Source organism: Mesoplodon mirus (genome assembly GCF_964341445.2).
Source record: "Mesoplodon mirus genome assembly, chromosome: 2".
Lineage (NCBI taxonomy): Eukaryota > Metazoa > Chordata > Mammalia > Artiodactyla > Ziphiidae > Mesoplodon > Mesoplodon mirus.
This window is the reverse complement of record NC_138977.1, coordinates 74121048-74144574: the sequence shown is the minus strand read 5'-3', so window position 1 is coordinate 74144574 and position 23527 is coordinate 74121048. Positions and strand designations below refer to the sequence as shown.

Below are 23527 nucleotides of genomic sequence, written 5' to 3'. Positions count from 1 at the left end.
CCTACAACTCACTGTATGAGCTTATGCAAGCTAATTAACCTTGCTTAACCACTGCCTCCCTACTCACTTGTAGGAATGTTGTGAAGAAAACACATAAATCTGCACCTCAAATTCCTGGACATGTGCACATAAGAAGTTTTCAATAAATATGTGTTTAAGAAAGGACAGAATGAAAGGATAAAGGAAGGAAGGTGAGATCCTCATTTTAGCATCTATTCTTTCCATTATACCTACCTAGTTTTCAGTGAACATATGGCAAATTTAACATAGAGACTGAAAAAATACAAAGAAAGGAAAATAATAGAGTGAAAAAATACTGAAAGGAAGAGACTTGGTGGAAAGTTAGGGAAGACAAAAAACTTAAAAGAAAAAGAGTGGGGCTTCCCTGGTGGTGCAGTGGTTGAGAGTCCGCCTGCCAATGCAGGAGACATGGATTCGTGCCCCGGTCCAGGAAGATCCAACATGCTGTGGAGCGGCTGGTCCCGTGAGCCATGGCCGCTGAGTCTGTGCGTCCGGAGCCTGTGCTCCGCAATGGGAGAGGCCACAACAGTGAGAGGGCCACATACCGCTAAAAAAAAAAAAAAAAAAAAAAAAGAGTGAAAGAACACATGAAGGAAGGAGGGAAGCAGGGAGGAAGGAGAAGTAAAGGGGAGGGGAAAAATGGATGGAAAGAAGGAAAAAAGGAAAGAAGAAAAGAGTATGAGGAAATTAAGGAAGAAGGAAATTAAGACAAACAAACAAATAAAAACAGGCAAAACAAAATAGAGAAAGATAATGAGTCTCTCAGCTAGATGTGTGACCTGTGGAAGAATTTATATTTTTCATTACCTTTATATAGATTTTCAGCTTTGTTTTAAGGTATAGTGTGTGGATTAATTATAGACATTGACTCTCAAGGTTTACAGATTTATGACAGATTAATCTAGGTTAAATCCATTAGAAGCTGTGTTGAAGCTAGTAGTTCCCTTCTTTTATATATGTACAGGCAGGCAGTACTGTAAGGCTAAAACATAATTTTAAAAATGACTCTACAGGATATTAGTCCATCGGCATGAAAAATAACAGAGAATGAGTGAGTTGATCAGTCATTTCCTATCATGAAGAAAGAAAATATATAAAAGCCTTTGAAATGAATCTAAAATTGGAACACAGTAGACAAGTTAATGAAAAACTATGGGCCTGGCAAGAAACAAACAATTGCATTAGGAAAAAAATGTAGATCAATGATAGAGAACACTTGAACATGTTTTAGCATCTTCCCTTCATTTCAAAAAGTTTTTAGCAGTATTCTAATGATTAAAAAATAGGAGTAACCAACAAGAGCTGTCTGTTAAATACACATTGAGATTTATAGTTTTTTCCTTTTATTTCTTTTAGTTTGATTTTCAAGTACTGAATCTCATCTAGAGTTTTCAAGATGTTTTAACTAGTCTCTTTATTGTGTTAAAGAACATAGGCAGTTTAAGCTCCTTCAAATTTTAGTGTTTTAAGTGTTTTAAATAAATATCACTATTGGTCAGAAGGTCTTCCTGAGGCCCCTCTTTACCTTTAGCTCTTGCTCACTTGCACCATCAGTACTCAAATTACAGTTTTCTGTTGAGGGCAGAACATCCAAGAACAGATTTTAAATTAGATACTACTCAGGTTGACATCCTGTTCCTTTTTTTAAGGAGTTTCTAAACACTAAACATGCTTTGAACTAAATTTTTTTAAAACTAAAAATATGATAGATTAGCTTCCCAGAATGAAAGAACTTCCAAATGACTTGGCTAGGCAGAGGCCTATATTTTAGAACAACGTTAAAAAATGTTATTTGAGAACTGTTTAATGTTCCAAAAGAAGAACAGCTAATGACCTAAAATTAGTAGATGTTTTAGAGTGTTCCCAGTGGCTGATTTCAATTCCCTTTCAAAGTAAATCTGAGCACTATAATGACAGCAGAACTTTCATCATAATTTACACAAGCTTTGCTACTTTCTTGTCATGGTAGACATGGATTTAAAACAGAATGGTGGGTTTTTATAAGACTTTGAAGGGTCATCTCACTTAACTGCAGTACTTTACACCAGTGATTTACTCAAGAAATAGTTACTTGGTTCCTCCTATCAAGTGACTGTGTGGATTACACTACTAATTTAAACATGGATGCTGTCTTAAAGATTCAGAGAATCTACGAAAGGTAGACAAGTATATTAGAAAAATTAAACCTGTTAGAAAGCAATGACTTTCATAACAGAAGTACAAGAAATTGTATGAACTGTTCGAGGAAGAATATACAATATTAATGCTATTTAACATTAAAATTGACCTTATTATTTTTGGATTTAGAAATTGTCTATTGGAAAATTTTGAATTGTCATAGATCAAATTTGTTCAAATTATGACTGCCTGTTTTTGGTCTAGTATTTCATTAACATGTCTGTCATTGTCTTAAATATTTATGAAATAAATAAGCTCTATAAATTCCATTTTTGTATAGAATGTTTGGTAACCACTGGATGTAAAGATATTAATTTCTTCTTCAAAGAGAATCAAATGCCTATCAGTAAAGTCAAGTGGCAAGTTGAAGGAGTCCTCCATTTAATAAATAACATTTTGTTTTTGTCATTGACCCTGTCATTAAAAATGGCAACATTGGTCCATAACAGTCCCCATCCACCTTCACAACATACAGCATTAATAACATCTCCACCCAATCTTCCCTACACAGGCTGACCTCCACTTCCAAGTCTTTCCAAATGTCGTTACTCACTATTGGATGAAAGATAAATCCGTTTTCTTCATCCATGAATATGGTGAAATATATATATATATATATATATATATATATATATATATATATTTGTAAATTTGTAAATTTCAGCCAGTTATCTCCATCTGTCATTTTACTCTATAGGAAACAGATATAGCCTCATCCAAGCTGGAAAATTTGTGTTTTTAGCAATATCATAATGATGTTAGTATGCTAGTAAGAAAAAAAATCATATTGGTTTGATAAATATCCTTCCTAGAATATTACTTGCCACATTTAGATACATGATGAATAATTGTGGAGTAAGTGAATTAATGAATAATAAAATATTAACTACATCTCAGCATTATGATACTTCTTACTGCTCTGTTGAATGCATCAAATATATACAGGAGTCTTGCATTGTTACCCAGTGAAAAGCTCAGTGCCTTTAACAGAACTAGAGGAAACAAACAGCTCTAATGTACAGCACCCATCGCTGAATTGAACTGGAACCTCTGGTAGCATGGGAAACGTTAGCCCTGGTAAATTGGTTTACTGACTTTTTACTCAAGACAGACTCCAAAGTGCCTTAACTCTTCCCTGGTTGCTTAAAATTTTAATACACAATTCGGCAAACATGATATAAAATTCACAGAATTTCAGTCAGAATGCTCTAATTCATGGTTATCATTGGTGCTCATACTTAGCTTGATTTACATATTTTACAATTGTAGTAAGGCTGTTTTTTTGTTTTTGTTTTGTTTTGTTTTTTTCTACTCAGCCTCTTTTATTCAACTAGAATTTGAAACTATATGGAGAGAAAAGAGTAAGCAGAAACAATTTTCCCGGGATTACAAACTCATCGTGACCTGTATGGAGTTTTTGAAGCAGCCCCATAAACTACTCGTGCAAATCATAGTGCCAATACCACTGAAAATGCCACCAAAGAGGTCATGACGCAAACTCTGTCCACCTCAGTTCTCCCAGATGTGAAGTGATGTTATCAGTACAGCCTAGCTAAAGCCTTGGACAAGTGCTGGTGGGCTTCTGTGAAGTTACAAGTTTCTATGAAACCCAAAATGCTCATAAAAGCAGCATTCTGGTTACTGCCTATAACAGCCAGAGAAGTCTGTAAACAGTGTTTATGGACGTTTTTATAACCAAATTCATTTTGATAAACCAAAGATGTCTCATGCTTTTCCAGAGAATTACTATTCTTAAGGGTGTCAGATACAATGATGCCTGCAGAGACTCAACAATGATGAAATGATGCTTCAAGATATTTTGAGCACAAGACAGACTTTTCTTGTGTCAGAGACACTTACTTACTTACGAGGAGGGCTTAGTCCTCCTAAGATCATTTCTCTCCCCTCCACTGACCAGGCCTGGTCTTGTAGGAATCTTTTTAAAACTACATCCAAAGAAGGATTTTTATATATTATATAGCTCCCAGGAATAAGAGAATGAAGAGTTGTCACATCATTACCTTTTTTTCTAGGTTCTTTTAAAATAATATTATTTAGGGGGAGAGAAAAAGAGAGAATCATTAAACCATACCTAAGGCATTTAGATACAGTGGAGGTTTTTCTTATCCATTTTGCAAGAAAAGAATAAATGTGAATTCAATAGCGATAACAGACTGAATTCTCTGAGCTGGCAAAATGTATATTTTAAACTGATTTTCTGTTGTGTGAGATCAAATTACTCTTGTTAAACTGCTTTAAAATTCAATATCACTTTCTCCTGTCCATGATTATTAGAAGGAAGGAAAGTGTAGAATATGTATTTTTTTAAGAATTCTTTTCCTAGTTGTGTGAGTTACAATAAAGAATTCATTACATTCTATTAATATTATTACTTATAGGAAAATTTAAGAAAAATAAGAATCCTACAGTTTTCCATATAATGGATGAATACAGCTTATACAATATAGATATATAAGAAACTTTTAAAAATCATATTTGTTACATGACCATACTAGCCACAGAAAATTAAGGAATGAGCTGAAAATAAATTAAAGAATTCATACTAAATAGCTGCATATAATTAACAATGAAACTGTGAACTTATCACATTAATCATCTTACCAAAGTGCTTTTTCTTTCCCAATTGAATGTATTAAAGGGAATAAAAAATATCCACAATAATAGCATAGCAAAAATTCAGAGGATTTGAATATTACTATTCAAAAATAGTAATACTGAGCACCCTTTAAAAAATCATTACATACAAAAAAAATCATCAAATTATACTGTTTGTTCATAAGCTTCTCTGTGTTCTTTGTTCAATACACGCAATTCTGTTAAATTGAAGCTAAACATGACAACTTAATTCATGATGTGCTATTTATTTTGTACTGTATTATACTGTGTATGTTGTTTCTTTTATTTGTTGATTTTCAGTAAGTGAAAGTGGGGGAGGGAAAGAAAGAGATCAGAACTGACAGCAAAACTGAATCAGTGCATCCCATGCCAATGAAGTAATGAAAACCCTCACTGTTCCTACAGTGGCAATAATGAATATAAATAGACAAAGGACGTTGAATCGCTACTGGGAGGAAAAGAATGAAGCATCCATTTCAAGAAAGAACCTTTTTCTGCCATCACAGATAGCTTTGTGGACTGGCTAAATTAGGATGCCATATAACAATTTCATGCTTTAAGAGAAGTCTTTGACAGACAGCTCTCACATATTTTATTTAGGGGATCTGATTTAATAATAGGAGTTCTGCTTGTTATAATAGTTGTACATGCCCAAGTCTCTCTCTCTCTCTCCTCCTTCCCTCTCTCCCTTCTTTTCCCCCTATCTCTCCCTCTCTCACAAAAGAAGAGTGTTTTGAATACAGATCTGGGTGATTTATAGGATTATAATCATTTTACCTGGGAGGCAGTACCTCACTGGATTCTGGATGTCTAAAATAATATCAATATATTCATTTATTATTTACTCACAGATGCCACACAAATATGTAATAACCCACCACTTAAATGTCAGAAGTAGTAGTATAGTTGTAATTATATGAGGTGATTTCTTTGACTAGACAAGTTTTTAATTGAAAAATAAGGACAGAATAATATGAAAACAATTACAGTGGTAGGCGTATGTACTTATAATGCTTAACTTGTAAATTTATAAAATTGTCTATAAATCGACAATATATTAAGAGTATGGCAGACGGTCACTAAGAGTTATTTTGGGATCTGCAAAATTTCTCATAGCCACATGATCAAAACTCAATAGATAAAATATTCTGTTCTCTTTCTGGGAACATGCTAAAGATAATTCTTGAAATTACACAGAATAAAATAAACTTATTGTATTTAAGTAAGATTTTGGATTTGCTTATGCAGTATGATAGTATAAATGGATAATTTACAGAGTAAGCCATAAAAATGCTTAAGTTTTAGCTCTCTTATGTCACAAAAGTAAAAAAGTTAATTTACTAATGTAAAAGAGGAGGAAACAATATGTAATATGGTCCCCTAGATGAGGATTTATTCTGGTTAAGTAAAGTTTTTAAGATGTAATACATAAGCATCAATAATATAATTATTCTGTGGTGGTCTCTCAAAAGAAAGTCAAATGGAGGATTCCTTCAACTTGTCACTTGACTTTGCTAATGTACATCTGATTCATTCTGAAGAAGGAATTTATGTACATACATACATAGGCAGTTACCAAATATTCTATATAAAAAAAAAAGAATTAATAGAGTTTACTTATTTCCTAAACACTAGACAGCAAGAGACATTCTAATGAAACACTGGACAAAAAAAAGCAGTCATAATTTGAATAGATTTTTGTCTATGACAATTAAAAAAATGTCCAATAGACAAATTCTAAGTACAGACAAAAGAAGGTCAATTATAATATTAAATAGCATTTTTGCTTGCAATTCTAGACCTGCTTGCTTAAAAACTAACAATAAGGATAAAAAGGGAGCATAAAGGAAAACATGAAAAAATGAATCAGCTTTTATCTAAATAGGATCTGAACAATTATCCTGAAATTCATGTAGTGTAAAGAATAGCAGTCCTAGACAGTAAATCTGACTATTATCCCAAATAGCATAATTATCTCCTCTCTACTGAATACTCTGTGCTCCTTTCAAAAGGATGGGCAGAGGGACTAATTCTCTGTAGTTATGCAAATCCCGCCTAGAAAGAACACTATCAGTAATAACCACTGGTCAGTTTATTTCAAGATAATATACCAGGTGCTATCATTGTCAAAATACCTGCATTATAATTCCATTCCAGTTGCTGTTTTTAATTATGAGGTTCTTCTCAACAGGAAACAATCCCACAGAGAACTGAAACAATTTATTTTAAATACTGTAAACAACAGAGAGGCTTTGCTTCATGGATTTGAGATTCCTCTTCATCCTCAGAGCTCACAGCATGTTATGCCAACTGAGCATACAGTATTGATACAGATAGATTCTCATTTCAAAAGGTTTTGTCTCGTGAAAGGCCTTAGATAGAGATTCAAAAGACTTTGTTTCTTTGTAGTAATTCCTAAATATTATATTTTCTTTGCTTTCCTAGTAATAACGTTTATGGAAATACAAATCATTGTACAAATCAAATACCCCGGCTCTACATAAAATCCAAGGAAAACATTTAGATAAGACACAGCTCTGGACACAAGTCTTCAAAAATACAAATAACTATTTTTTAGAATAACAACATGTCTATAGGGTTCTTGTACCACATACTAGCAACTAAACCTATCTGCTTAAAGAAAGACACAAAATCACCAAAATCTAATCAGTTTAGGCAATTGAGGGAAGGTTTCCATTGCTCCTTGCAGGTTAGTAAATAAAAGGGCAGCTGAATAGAATTTAAGGAAATTTCAAGAAAAATAAATATCTTAGTTAACTAAGATCTGTTCCCACACTGAGCTTCTAGAATTTACAATAACATTTATAGAGTACTTATTATATACTAGCTATGATTTTTCAATGCTTATTTATTAACCCATTTAATTTTTTTATCCTCACTTTTTTATCTTAATTTTGATGAGTCACAAAAAGGTTAAGTAGCTTGTCTAAATCATTGTGCTAGTAAATGCCCTAGCCTGAAGTTGAACTAGGTCTATCTCCTGAGTACATGGCATACTAAGAGTAAAGTTGAAGCCAATACTTAGAACCTAAAAGAAAAAGATATAAATACAATAATATTTTATGGGAATTATTTGACACAGGAGACATTGAGTTAATTATTATAAGGCCCATTAAGGTTGGGACGTGCCTTATCTTCCACTACTTGCTCTTAGGGTGTCCATAACACAGAATTGCTTATTGTTGGCAGAATATATGATGTATGAAACTTCTGTGTCTCTGAGTGGAGTTTCTGTTATTCTCATTTGTTTATCATGGATGGAAACTATGTCTACACATGAAAATTTGGAATAAATATCCATGTTATTTAAGATAGTAAATTACTAAAAATATTAAACTGCTGCTTAAATATTATTCAATACTGCAAATTATGAAATATGCTTTAGGCCACATATAAGGTACATTGAGAAATTTGTTTGTAACTTGTAAGAATAAGTCAATTTTCTAGAATAAGTATGAACCATATATTTTAGAACTAAACCTTTATGAAATCACAAATATACTGACCTCAAACAGAGTATACCACATGGAGGTTGTATGACATCTGTAATGTGAATCTTGATATGAAATTCTGTTGATAAATACAGACTTAAATTTAACAATAGTTTTAAACATGTCATGGCAAAATTTACTACATGAATGTTAACTTGACCCTAGATGATGTAGAATGCTTTTGGTGTTTTAAGTTTCAAGGTTTGTTCTCTGATATCCAAAGTCATGAACTGCTTGGTCAAAACAACAAATTTCCTTCAGCAATATCTTTTGTGGTATACACGAGGTGACAAACTCGCTTTCAATCTTTCAGCTTAATCAGCAAACTCATTTTATATCTAATGGAACGTCACATCTTTTACTTTCCATAATTGAACAAATAAAACTTTTGCAGATGCTTTTCAGGAAAAGAAGACAAAGCATAAGCATTGCCAGCAAGTCATTGACACAATCCAAACTTGTAAGAATGTATCAGACATTTGATTAGTCTTTTCTTCTCTTTCCACTAAATGGCTTAGTCGAATAAACACATTCTATAGTCTACATTTCCTGTTAAATTTTCCAGGCATGGTAAACTAGCCAGTAGAGAGCCACTAGCTGAACTTAAACTTGGTCTCATAAGTATATAGCACCAATTTTCTTGGCAGGCAAATAGTAAATAATCAAAAGCAAATGACTGACCAGTTAGAATGGGCATCATCAGAAAATCTACAAACAACAAATGCTGGAGAGGGTGTGGAGAAAAGGGAACCCTCTTGCACTGTTGGTGGGAATGTAAATTGATGCAGCCACTATGGAGGACAGTATGGAGGTTCCTTAAAAAACTAAAAATAGAATTACCATACAACCCAGGAATCCCAATACTGGACATATACCCAGAGAAAACCATAATTCGAAAAGACACATGCACCCCAACGTTCATTGCAGCACTATTTACAATAGCCAGTTTGTGAAAGCAACTGAAATGCCCATCGACAGATGATTGGATAAAGAAGATGTGGTACATATATACAATGGAATATTACTCAGCCATAAAAAGGAACAAAATTGGGTCATTTGTAGAGACGTGGATGCATCTGGAGACTGTCATACAGAGTGAAGTAAGTCAGAAAGAGAAAAACAAATATTGTATATTAATGCATATATGTGGAACCTAGAAAAATGGTACAGATGAACCAGTTTGCAGAGCAGAAATTGGGACACAGAAGTAGAGAAAAAACGTATGGACACCAAAGGGGAAAGCAGCAGGGCTTGGGGGTAGGGGTGTGATGAATTCAGAGATTGGGATTGACATGTATACACTGATGTGTATGAAATAGATGACTAATAAGAACCTGCTGTATAAAAAATAAAGTTTTAAAAAAAAGCAAATTATTGGTTTCATGGTGGTTATTTGCATGGGGAGGCAGTATACTGAGGATGGTAAGAGTGTTGTCACTTTGGAGCTACTGTCTGTGCTGGAATCACAGCTCCAGTGACCTTGGGAAACTTTTAATACTCTTTCCCTGAGTTTCCTCAGCTGTAAACTGGGCTAAAAGTAGTACCTAGCTCCCACAGTTACTGTGAATACTGAATGAAATAAATAATACATAAAACAAACTTAGAACAGACTTAGGCAGCCCGGCATGTTTTGAGTATTCAGTAAGTGCTCTGATGGTGATTGTTCTATCTATACTTTCTGATTAACACTGAGCCTTCAGTTGGACCACATATTTCCTTTGGCACCAGTCAGTTTGCACTGAAGTTAAAAATTTTAGATGGCTCTCAATGAGTCTAAGGTAAGATTGTAATGGAATCTGCCTAATTTATAGAAAAATGAAAAAAAAAATTATAAATCTATCACTTAGATTATCAATATTAGGTGTACCAACAGCAAACCAAGGCAAAGTGTTTGTATTAGGTATTTAGTAACACATATTTGGGAAAGTAGACCATGTCTTTCACAGTTTCAACAAGGAGACTATGAATTTCATTAGGACTGCGAGAAATAAGCCTTTGAAATTGTTATACTTGTGACAAGCACACGACAGTGAACATATATTTGTCCTGTCCTCTGTATATTAAAATTTAAATACATAGATTTAAACCTAGAGATAGGAGTCAGCCTGTATTCATTATGATATTTTTACCTCTGAATAAATAATTCTCCATCACGTAACAATTTAACAACAAATTTGATCTATTCTATATCTTTGATCAATTTGTTTCATGGTTCAACTTTTGTTTTTTGTTTGTTTCTTTGCACTGTTTTGCTTTATATGGGAAAAGACTGAGGATGACAACCTTACAGTAGTAAGAATTGTTAAAGATATTTCAAAAGCAGAGTCATCGATGATTCTTTAGCACGGTCTTCATAGTAAATTCCTAAAATGGTTATAATTCTCTCTCCTTTCCCATATTATTTCCTGCCTATTTTGCCATTTGACTTTGCAGCTTCTCCCATCATGTGGAAGAGTGTACTTCCTCCTATTAAATTAGGCCTGGCCTTGGGACTTGATTTGGACAATGCAATGAGGTGAAAGCAACATTCCAACACTTCCAACGTTTGGGTGTTCCTGCTTTTGCTTTATTTCTGCCAAACCATGAGAATAAGCCTGAGCTAGCTTGTTGGGGTAGGGTTGCCCTGTTGTCCCAGCAGAAGACAAATGAGAGAGAAAAACAGAGGTCAGCAAAGCAAACCCCAGACAACCCACAGTGGACCAGAGGGGCAGAGAGAGCCTCGTCAGGGAAAGCTCACCATGGTCCCGATGAAAAGAACCACCCAACCACTAATAAATGCATAGTGTCTTAAGTCACTGAGTCTTGGAGTCTTCTCTGCACAGTTTATTCTTTCTCATTATATGACTAAGGCATGTGACGCTCATTGGGAGAAAAGTGAATGAATCAATCAGTATTTGCTAATACATTTTATCTACAATTTATTTCAAAGTTACTTTGTGCCAGGAATGTTCCAAATATTTTACATAAATTCTCAGTTCATTTCCTCACCAATAAAAATAGCAACTGTGAGCCTTACTTTCCGGCTGTGAGGTAGGTGCCTATGGAATCACAAAAATAGGATTTGTCTCTTGTGGAAGTCTCACTGAGAATGGGTTTCCAGGTTTCCACGTGGCACAAATACTGAATCCTTGAATTAGCGGTTAACTTAGTTAAAAGGAAAATTCAATTACTTAGAATCCTTTCCCCCTCTTTCTCATATAATTAGAGAGTGTATTTTTTGCTAGATGCCTTATGTTACAGTCTACAGTAATCATAGCTCTATTTTTAGAATGTTGGTATGTCGTGCTTGAATTCTACATTTTTCTCATTAGTAACATTTTACAAAGTCTCTACTATACTAAATTTCATATTTAAAAAAGAAAAGTTCATTTTTTTAATAGTGTGGGGCATAGGAATAGAGTGAACATTTACCAATTTCATATCATAAACATGGCCATCGTCTATTTTAGCCTTGGAGATTAGGGTAATTTTAAGGTAAGCTTTTCTTCTGACTGGCATCAGTGATATACATTTCTTACTCTCTAGTTTTTTTTGTTTGTTTGTTTGTGTGTTTTTTGTAAATATAACAAGCTAAATCAAAGCAGTACCATATTTTGTATATTAGGGCTTAACCTTAAGTTGGTTCATTTTGTTGGTATAAAAATTTTTGGTTATTCTGTAAGTAAATTTAATAAAAGCTACAAGTAAAAAAAAACTTTGCTAATCATGTTTTTCCATGCAAAGGCATTTTACATATTTTTAATTATCAATGTATATAAAATTCCAATGAGAAAAGTCATTTAGTACCCATTTTAAGGACTATAAATTCCTTATTCAAGTTAACATAGGAAAAAAATTAGAAGTCTTTAGTTTCACTGATTTCAAAGATTATTATTTCCCTACTAGATTATAAACTGCTTTTACTTCTCCCAACTAAGAATTGTAAACTTTTTTAGAAATATATTGACACGGAATCTATTACCCCAAAGCCCAAAGTAAAACTGAAGCAAAAAAAAAAAAAGATTAGAAACTCTCGTCCCGGATGCCTAGCTCAGTGGTACCTGACTCAGAGGACTATTATACTGACATCTCTTATCATTTTGACTGATGTCCTGTTTCTGTCTCAGAAGAAAAGAACATTTTCCTTCCCCATCATCTGTGCAAGCTAAAACAGGAAGGAGATTGCTTTTGACTCATTCTAATTATCAAAACTGCTTTCTCACTCTCATTACACATCTCTGGTCTCTCTGCTGAACTACATTGCTTCAGCAATTTTGTATGCCAGTTAATGGACCTTCTATCATGTATATTTATATCACCCTTCCCCGCTTCATTGTGAAAAAGAAAAAAAAAATGTAAATGCGAAATGCATTTCTATCGCTATTTAGTCTTCAACTACATTCTATCACCCATATATTCACATCATTAGTTGTATACTTTAGTGCTTAGTTATAATAAAAATTGTCTGGGTAATTATATCATATATATATATATAATGATATATATATATACACCGCTTTGAGAATACATCAACATTGTAGATAAGGTTAAATTTTACAACAAGGAGTATTATAGAAAAACAGTGTGAAAACTTAAAAAAAAAGAAAATGTAGAAAATAAGTAAATGATATTAGCTTCTTATACCATGAGTAGTTATCTTAAGAAGGTAATTACCTAAAAGTTAGTACAGATTACAATTATCAGTTGGATTAAGAAGAAATTAAAAGGTTAATGGTTAGAAAACCATACTGGATTACTAAGAGAGGCTGGAATGGTCACCCTTAATTAAACTTCTTAATCTATTGACTAATATTAAGGATGAAACCTGTGCTCTTTCATAAATCACACTGCATGCCACTTCCAGAAAGAGAATGCTATTCTAAATGAATCATATTTCTGATCCGGTAGGAGAAGTCTACATAAGATGCCTTTAAAATGTGTGTGGTCATTTCTCCCACTAATATTTTTCTGTTGCAAATAATTTTATGATAACTGATGTGAAATAAATAGTCAAATGCTGGCTTTCTGGGTCCAGGAAGTATGCTTAACAATGTTAAATGGGAAGTATCATGGCATTTATGTTTCAGCCCAAAGGCAGATCCACTTTTAGCACAGAACACAATCAGGAAGTGGCTCATCCATCTAAAGGAGCAGAGTATAAAACCTCCTTTTAATCACCAGAGGACACAGGGAAGCCTCACTTCCTCAGACACGGAGAAAGCCATGCACATAGCAGAAGATGCTCTATTCTATGTGTGACATGTATCTGGTGGCCAGCGCACTGCAGAGACCAAAAGAAGGAAAGCCGATCCTTCATAGAAGCACATAAAAAATTCTGTATATTCAGAGGTTTTTTCACAAAGGCCAGTATGAAGTTTGAACATTTCTGCAAATAACATTAAGGGTTCAACTCAAGGAAGCCACTTCCCAGCACAGACACAAGGTCAGGGAAGGTGGAAAAAGAAAAGAAATGGGAGAACCTCAGGAAGAAAAGGAATCAAAACTGGACTGGAACATAGATGATTGCCTTACACATATCCTGCTAAGTTTTTGTTTTAACGAGTATCTGTCTTAAAGAACATAAAATTAACATAATATTACTGCCACATATCATTTAAAGTTTTAAATATATGCATCCCATGCATTCTAATCCATAGAATAAACTCTATAATTCTCTATTAATACTCATGATAGCCGCAAGTTTAATGAGCACACACACAAACACACACACACACACACCCCTACAGGCAGTGTTATCAAAAAAAATTATAGACTAGTGAATTCTACTTCTTCACTGTAGTAAAGCTGCTGTTCCCCGGAGTGACAAAAGTAAGTTTCTAGATAGAACAGGCATTACCAGAGAATATAGTCTCAGTAGGAATATTCCAGTCAGGGAGTTTCTCACTCTGTACTCAACTGCTCTCATACATATTTGAGTGGTTTCTAGAATGTTCTCTTGAGGTTTCCCTGACTTATATCCAGGCAGACCTTAATACAGACAATCTTGATTTTGTGAATCATCTACATATATTATTTTAAAAATAATAATATTCTTTTAGTCATTCATATGAACCAGATTTAAGGTAAAATTTCATTGTTGCAAAGCTCATAAAGTAATTATTATCAAATTGGGTTAATAGCTTTATATTTAAAACATCCTCTATTTATCCTCTAATAATTATGACAATTATTCATACCAAATAGTTTAGTTCAAAGCTAGGCTTTAGACTGCAATTTTTCCACAAGCAACTTCATTCCCCATCCTGCATTACACATGAAGGCAGGTACCATCCTTTTGGTCAAAATGAACCTCTTTTCTACTTCATTGCAAATGAAATGCTATCTTCGAAATATCATATACAAATTGTCATTCATTTCTTAAGGTACACTCGTGCCTTCATATTAAATAGTGAGCCCCACCCTCTCACCATCTATCCCAGCCAAATTTTACCAACCTAGCTTTGCACACAACTCCGACTTCCCTTTAGGTTGGCGTACCCCTTGTTTGAGCTGGCACTAATCGATCAATACGCTCATACTTCAGCTGTTCAAGCAGCAGCTAACCAGGCAGCCACAACAAACACAATTCTGGCAGCTCCTAATGTGTGTCTCTGCTCATAATTCAGATGCTGTTTGCAAAGAGTTTATATGTAGACCATGCCGCTCTCACAAAGCTCAGTGCTAGGATTTTAAACAGAAAGCTTATTAGGCAAGCAGTCCTGCAAATTAAATCATTACAAGTAGTTGCCCAAAATAGTTTGGGAAGACAGAGTGCATGCTCATATATTTTTACGCACAAAAACTAACATTTTCTTGGACAAGGTCACTGTTATAGTAAATGATAACATTCTGGCAAGAAGCAATTAATATTGATTCAATTAAGTATCATATCGTTTACCTATAAGAACAAACTAATTTCTTCCCAATTAAAATCACAGAGGTCAAGGACAGAAGGGATGTGTATGAGACAAGTAGATTTTTTTCTACCTGCTATAAATGATTTTGGATGGGAAATATGACTTAGTACAATTAGAGAAGAATGCATTTACTCAAAACCTCACACATAATTCACTTCGTAGAAACGGAGCAGACTGGACAACACAGTTACCATTCTGAGTGCTATGATGGTAGAAAAATAAACAGAATTTGGTGTTTGCACTGTAAGAGCTTACAGTATACAAGATAATATAAATATTGAAAAACTGTAAATGCACAAAGTCTTGTGCTATACAAGCCCATATCTGGGGGGAGGAATTCTGCCTGAGGCATTGACATGTAATCTCGATTTTGAAATGATTGGCTTTTGCCTACCTAGAAATGGTGTAGGGGTGAGGAGAGCACTCCAGTGATGGCAACAGCACGACTCAATGCATGGAGGCATGACAGGGTATTATGTATTTGGGGGTTCCTAAACTGACCCAGAATGGATAGTCCAGATTATGTGAGGAGATAAGGTTAGAAAAGAAGGTAGTTAAGGTTCTTTAGTGCTATGCCAATCTTATCTCAAATCCTTTGGTCAAAACGGTAAATCACTAATGTTTATAAATAAGTATGTGTTATGATGAGATATATTTTGAGAGGAGCATTTTTACTTCAGAGAGAGTGGACTGGAACAGATAGGAAAATACTCTAGTAACCCAGTTAAACTAGCATGGGCAGCAAAGCTGGAGAGGAGCAGGGAGACTGGAGAAACATCTTAAAGATAGTAATTTGAAACATAGGGAGTAAAGTAGAATAAAGCAATTATACACCAATAAAGATGTTAAAGGGAAAAAAAGTCAAAGAAGACTACATCAAACATTTTTTTAAAGTGAATGAGTAGTTACAGAGTGAAGTAAGTCAGAAAGAGAAGAACAAATATCGTAGGCTAACGCATATATGTGGAATCTGAAAAAAATGGTATAGATGATCTTATTTACAAAACAGAAGTAGAGACACAGACGTAGAGAACAAACGTATGGATACCAAGGGGAAAAGGAGGGGGTCGGGATGAATTGGGAGATTGGGACTGACATATAAACACTATTGATACTATGTATAAAATAGATAACTAATGAGAACCTACTGTATAGCACAGGGAACTCTACTCGATGCTCTGTGGTGACCTAAATGAGAAGGAAATCCAAAAATGAGGGGATATATGTATACATAGAGCTGATTCACTTTGCTGTACAGTATAAACAAACTAACAGAATATTGTAAAGCAACTATATTCCAATTAAAAAAAAGTGAATGAGTAGTAAAATGTTACTGGTACTTGTTTTATATGGAGTAGAAAGGACTCTACAAAGTTATCTCCAAGTTAAATAAATAAATAAAATATCCTTCAACATCATCTAAACTTCCTAATTATTGAAAAATTGCAAGGAAATATAAGAAAATAGGTGCATAAAATAATTTGATATCTCCCAAGCAATATAATTATCAAATGACAAAAGACTCTAGTCTGGCAATTAGCCATATGCTTTATAAAGAGAACTTTATTATAGCTAATACTAAATATTCAAACATGAAGATAGTATTATGCGCATTATTTATTGTTTTCTGTCTGCCACATGAGAATACTAATGTAAACATCAACTTAAAAAAACTTATTCCCAAACATTAACCATCTTTCAGTGATTATACATCATACTAACTAAATCTTATTTTATTATATATTTCTATGAAATATATCATGGAAAAAAGTATGTATTATTGAATGTGAATGATCTGGATCTTATGATGAGTCTAAATTACATCTCCAAAAAGTAGATAGTTATTATCACTTCTAACTTATAAAATCCATAAAAGGTATGGGAAATGAAAATCATGTGTTCAAGTTATATATCAGATACACATACACGGATCCCCATGCATGATCCTTGACTGTCATCCTAGAATACCTTTCATAAATCTTTTCCACTTTTCTTTTGTTTTTAAACGCTTTTTTCATTGTTCCACTTTCAGAAGAAATCTTCAACATTATGAACACTGATGCTCCCAGGAATGCTGCCTCTTTCTGTTAATCTCAATAACCCCAGAGAGGCTAGCAAAATGAAGCATTTCATTTCTACATTTTTCACTTGACTTGTAGACTGATACCAGGTGACATTATTACTTCGGGTTGTGGATTTTGTTTGGGGAAGAGGAGAGTAAAACAAAGGATAAAATTATTGTCTCAAAAGGGGCTACATTTTTGGGCTGCCTTACGTACCAGTTTTCATTTAAAGTAACAATTCTAAGAATGATGCCTACTGCTGGAATTCTTAATATCTTATTTCATTTTAAATAATTCTCTGTTACTGGCAGATATGAAAACACTAATAGGGCTTGAAAAATGCTCCACAGAGATAATGTTTAAGTCATTAGGGTCAGAGCTATGTGAAGTTTTTCATGCATAAAGAGATGAGTTTGTTATTGCAAAGTATTCCTACCATGTCCTTTCATTTGTAATATAGAATTATGCTTGGTTCATCCATATTTTACTGTGAGACTGTACAGATGCAACACACACACACAGGGACCATGTCATAGATCTTTGAATTGTTCAATATGGTTTGCAGTGCCTTGCATTTATAAAAAGTATGCTCAATGCAGTTATGTAACATGCTCAGTTTTTTAACATTTCAGTTGAAGGGGAGATTTAAAGGTCAATGCTTACTCTGCCAAGATAAGACATTTTCATACTTATAAATAACACCCCACTATGCAGGACTTTCAACACACATTGTTAGGAATCTAAAGGACAACAAAGAGTAGTAGGTTCTCCAGGACACCTGAATATGTATAAAGCTTAAGGCACTTGCACTTTGACAGACTTGACAATTGTTAATTGCTTTTTCCCAAAGTATGCTTACTACAAAGAGACAAAAAACCCCGTATCTGGTTATGTCACACACACATATGCACACAATCTCCTACAAATCTTCTCACTAAAATGCATGAATACCTGAATTATACTTACAGGTGTAACTTCAAGCAATGCCTAGAAAAAGTTCTCTAAAAAATATTTTTTTTAAATAAAAATGCCACTTTAGATATAGCAGTTCAAAACCCAGTACATAATTAAATACATATGATGGATTTTACTGAGTGCTTAATGCATGTAAAATTTCCTTTGACAGTTCAAATTTAAACTCACTTTAGTTCTAATAAATCTTGCAAGAGTATAATTGACTTAATATTTTTTTTCCAAAACAGCTAATACATTACTTTCATTTCTATCTCGATTTTCATATAAATGAGAAAAAAATGTTACCTGGTAATAATCAACAGAGAAGCAGCTTGGGAAAACCAAATGCATTTTCTTTTCTCCTGTGCAGTCTTTTGTATAAGTTTTTGGTGATTTTGAATATGATTCATTACAACCAACACAGTAAATAGGGTAAAATTAATTTTAGAGTTGCAAATGTTCTGATAGGAATCAGTAGAGAGAGTGCTCCAGGCAGAAATTAACAATTTTTCTCTGAGGATTATGAAACCAATTTTCCACATGCCAAAGATATTAGTAAATGCATGTGCAGAACTATCTAGATAAAAGAGCATTTTTCTATAACTTTAAGGACAAACAATTTATATCAGACCATGGTTCTATTTTCCTGACTTATCCACTGATAATGTGTCCAGAAAATTGGGCTGGTGTTGAAAGAGCACTGAAGAGAGAGCCAGGAATTCTGGAATCCAGTTCTGTTGCTGCTCCATAAACTTGAATTAGCGCTGGTTAATTTCTCTATAACTCAATTTTCTCTAAAAAGAGATTATCCCTAAAATAACCAGGGACTCAAAAATTCTGCTTCTGGTTTCCAGTGCTAACCACGTGAGAAAGGACAAGTGTCTTGCCTAATAATAACCTGTTTTCTATCAAAATTTCCCCAGTTGTTATACTTCAGCAACCAAAAGTGAACATACCATACACTCAAATGTTAAAAATCATATGATATTACATTTCTTCTGGGATTATGTTACTTCAGTTTTACTGAAGTTCTTTGCCTACATAAATACCTACCCTTTTATTTAAATTTTTGTTCGACACTGACTTAAATCTCCTCCCATTATTTTTCTCCAAACCTGTTTCAGCCCCACTGGTCTCCTTATAACACCCCTGTATTTCAGCTAAACTGTTCTTCTCTAACTAATCTTATCGAAATCTATTTCTGTTTGAACCCTCAGTTGCAATTTTTTCCTTCTTCTTGGGGCCTTAACTGAACAGAAGAAATCAGAGCTATTAATTGATTAAGCTTCATGTTATAGTTTATATGAATTTGTATGCATTTGTGTATAAGGGTTGTGGTGGTTTTGTGGCACATCCAAGGCAGAGTAGCAAGAATGAGAAACATACTCAGCAATGTGTAACCTTCCTCCCTCCCTTCCTTCCTTCCTTCCTTCCTTCCTTCCTTCCTCCCTTCCTTCCTTCCCTCCTTCCTAGTCTAGTGTTCACCTTGGCCTTACCATGGCATAGGCACAGTGTTAAACACTGTCGATGTAAAGAAGAATCAATCACATCTCCTTCTTGTAAGAAGGGACAGGACCATGTAGATACAAAATCACAAGACATTACTACAAAAGCTAATGGAGACACGTGTCAAGTAATCTTTCCATATTTTGGTTTGTTGGTCAGTATGGTTTAGAGCATGGGCTGAGAAATGTAAGGGACATACCTACTCTACTTGCTAGCTGTTTGGTCTTCAAGAAGTTTCTTAGCTTCTCAGGGGCTTAACTTCCCCATATGTGAAATGGTGGAAATAATATTCTCTTCCTCAGCTTTTAGTAAGAATTAAGCAGATAATGTATCACAGTCCCTGACATAATAAGCAATAAGTAAACTGCACATGATATGTTTTTAAGGATATCTGTATGCATACCAAGCATTTGCATATATCTTGAGGCAAAGCGCCTCATCCATTATCAATAGATTTCCATAACATGTGTCTTGCATATAGTAGATAATATTTGTAAATTCACTACCTATGATAAATATATGTCTGCCCAAGTTTCCCTGACATTTTTCTGAGTGTATGATTTGCCTATCCAGGCAGAACAAACAGCTTTAGGCAGATTGCTTCTGCAGACACATGCTGCTTATATAAAGGAAATCCACTTTACTCAAAGAACAGATTAAACCAAACTCAGACCCACAGTATAAGGTAATAGTGACTCCACTTTTGCCCCCTTTTAGGCTGCATAACTAATGCAACTTCTGTGCCCTGTAGTGGAGCACTCCAGTGTTTCCCAGACTGTGTCAATGACAAATGAAATAATATTCTCTCCCTTTGTGTTATGGACTGAATTGTATTACCCTTAAAATCCTTTGTTGAAGGCCTAACCCCCAATATGACTGTATTTGGAGACGAGACCTTTAAAGAGGTAATTAAAGTTAGATGAGTCAACAGGGCTGGTGTCCTTATAAGATAAGACAGAGAGAGACCAGGGGTGTGTATGCAAACAGAAAGGGCCATGAAAGGACACAGCCAGAAGGAGGATATCTGCAAGCCAGAGGAAGAGGAATTGTGGAAAACCAAACTTTTCTACCCCTTGGTCTTAGACTTCCTGCCTCCTGAACTGTGAGAAAAAAAATGTCTGTTGTTTAAGCCCTGCAGGTATATTTTTATGGCAGCCCCAGCAAACAAATACACCCTGCATTAAAATACTGGCCAAGTGTTTTAGCTAGTGTCTAGCTAGTCTATTCTATTTTAGAAGCAGAAGGGACTACTAGAAACAAGGATAACTTTTCTGAGAACTAAAGCAAAGGAGACAGCCGATATTTATATTATGTGTTTACTATCTACCAGTTACATAAATTTGCAATGGTCATAAAGTTAAGGTGACCAAACTGATGTGAACCCACATGGTCTTGTATCAGACCCCATGCTATAACCAAACACTGTTCTTCCTACTGTTTCTAGTAATGGTTAGCTTTGAGACTCTGCAACAATCGGTCAGCCTCTTTGAGTCCTTGCAAATTGAGTGGAACAATATTTACATTGCAAACTTATTTAAAAAACTAGAAATAATGTATACAAACTGGTAAACACCAGGCACTCAATATATGATAATTATTATTATGTAGTGTTTTCTAAACACTAATTCAAATTGTGCTAGAAATACATTTCACAAAAATAGCTTATGATTAAGCCTGAGTTTTTCCAGTGGTCAGTTGTAAGACCTAGAAACAAAAATACCCTCAGAGATGATAATACAGTTTAAATATGGGAACAGGAAAGCTAACTGGTGTCCCTGGCCTGCCTATGTGGGCAGTGACATCACTTTGTAGGGGGATTGGCAGCTGGGGACATAAATCCAAGATCCTGATTCCATGTTTCTTCTCTCTGGGTGAGGAAACAAGCCTAGGTTTGCCTAAATAGAAGTACATGAAGAATTTGGGATTACAGGGATACTCCCAAATATATTCCATTAGGATAATCCATGCCCTGAAAGATTTTGCCTAGAAAATCATTTATTTAGGTGAGAATCAGCTCAAAACATACACATTTCCTTAGTGAGGGTAAAATAACAGCAGTCTACACTTTCAACATGCCAGATCTTTGATAAATTTGCCTTAGTTTAAAAGAAATCTCTTTAAGACAAGGGCGGGTACTTAATAGTTAACAACGGAATAGGGAAATATATATATATATAAAGGTACATAGAGCCTAGCCTGCCTTTGAACTAGGCCAGCTCTTTGTGCATTATACTTTCATTGTACTTGTTGGATTAATCAGGTAGTTAATAACTTGAATATAGTCATTAAGCCTCACTAGAGAAATTACAAAAATATATCAATGACATATTTTTGGAGAAAAAAAAATAGTCCCATCTACACAGTCAGTGTATGTGTGTTACTTGAGAAAACAAGTTTTGGGGTTTTATTAAAGATAGGAATATGTCACTGTGTCACCCTCTAAAATAAATGGCAGGAACATGCCATCCATTTGTCATAGATTTGTGGATGTCTAGATGAGACAAATTGGGGAAAATTCACTTCCTCTAAAACAAAAGTTACATAATAGCGGTAAACAATTCTCTCTCTCTCTCTCTCTCTCTCTCTCTCTCTCTCTCTCTCTCTATATATATATATATATATATATATATATATATATATACATATATAAATACATAAAAATATATAAGTATATAAAAATATATGCACACAACCTAGCGGCTTCCCTGGTGGTGCAGTGGTTGAGAGTCCACCTGCCGATGCAGGGGAAACGGGTTTGTGCCCCGGTCCGGGAAGATCCCACATGCCGCGCGGAGCGGCTGGGCCTATGAGCCATGGCCGCTGAGCCTGCGCGTTTGGAGCCTGCGCTCCACAACGGGAGAGGCCACACCGGTGAGAGGCCCGCGTACTGCAAAAAAAAAAAAAAAAAAAAAAAAAAAATATATATATATATATATATATATATATATATATATATATATATATACACACACACACACAACCTAATGGGAAAACACATACACATATTGACAGAAAAACCTATTGACAGTAAACAAATAAAAAAAATCAAAGGAATGTATTTTTCATTATTCTCAAAGTGATCAATTATGGATTCAGAGAAAGTATACTTATGGGATTTTTCTTTTCGGCTTATCTCCTAGGATACAATAAACTCAGTAACAAATTTTATGACCCGACATAGAGCAAGGATGATAGAATCTACTATCACCTGGATTGCTCTTTTCCTCACACTGACAAATGTCTAAGGTTTGAAACATGTCCCCAGTTATGTTTTACTATGGGAAAAGTTTTCCCTTGTCCATTTATCACTTTATGCCTGAAAGCGTGAGATTTGATTATTCCTACACCATCACCTAAACTTTTGCAGCCATGAAATTATTTGTTTTTAAACTCTAGACAGAGGTTTAACTTAACCTCCTGAGGCTGTAAATCCCACAGGTTGATTATATGATAGAAAAAGAAATTCTAAATTTGCTACCCTTTAATTTAATTGAGAGTGTCTACTTTTACCTGGCGTTTTGGGACAAGGTGAAAAGGAGGGTCTTCTCTAGGTCCTTTTTATATCCTTCAATTACTTCACAATTTTTTTTTTCCCCTCCAGATCCAGTGACCCAACTTTCTATTTTCATTCAAGCTTGATTGTATCCTTTTCTGTGTTGGAAAGGTGACTCAAATCTTGGAAAAAATATAAAATAGATTTTCTTGAATATTTAAGCAAAATACATTCTAAAAACTAGAAAGAATTCTGTCTACCAAACTT

At 34.4% G+C, this 23527-nt stretch overlaps 1 protein-coding gene across 6 annotated transcripts in view; it reads right to left on the bottom strand.

The window, feature by feature from the left end:
* PCDH7 (protocadherin 7) overlaps positions 1-23527 on the bottom strand; it is a 416647-nt gene that overhangs the window by 24483 nt on the left and 368637 nt on the right. The window contains exon 3 of one of the 6 annotated variants that reach the window (XM_082611233.1): positions 16393-16432. The exons of 4 other annotated variants lie outside the window; for them this stretch is intronic. In XM_082611233.1, coding sequence (XP_082467359.1) covers positions 16393-16432 — 40 coding nt within the window. Of the gene's footprint in view, positions 1-8363; positions 8428-16392; positions 16433-23527 lie in introns of all 6 variants that reach the window. One more of the 6 variants, XM_082611231.1, reaches the window with a different exon arrangement.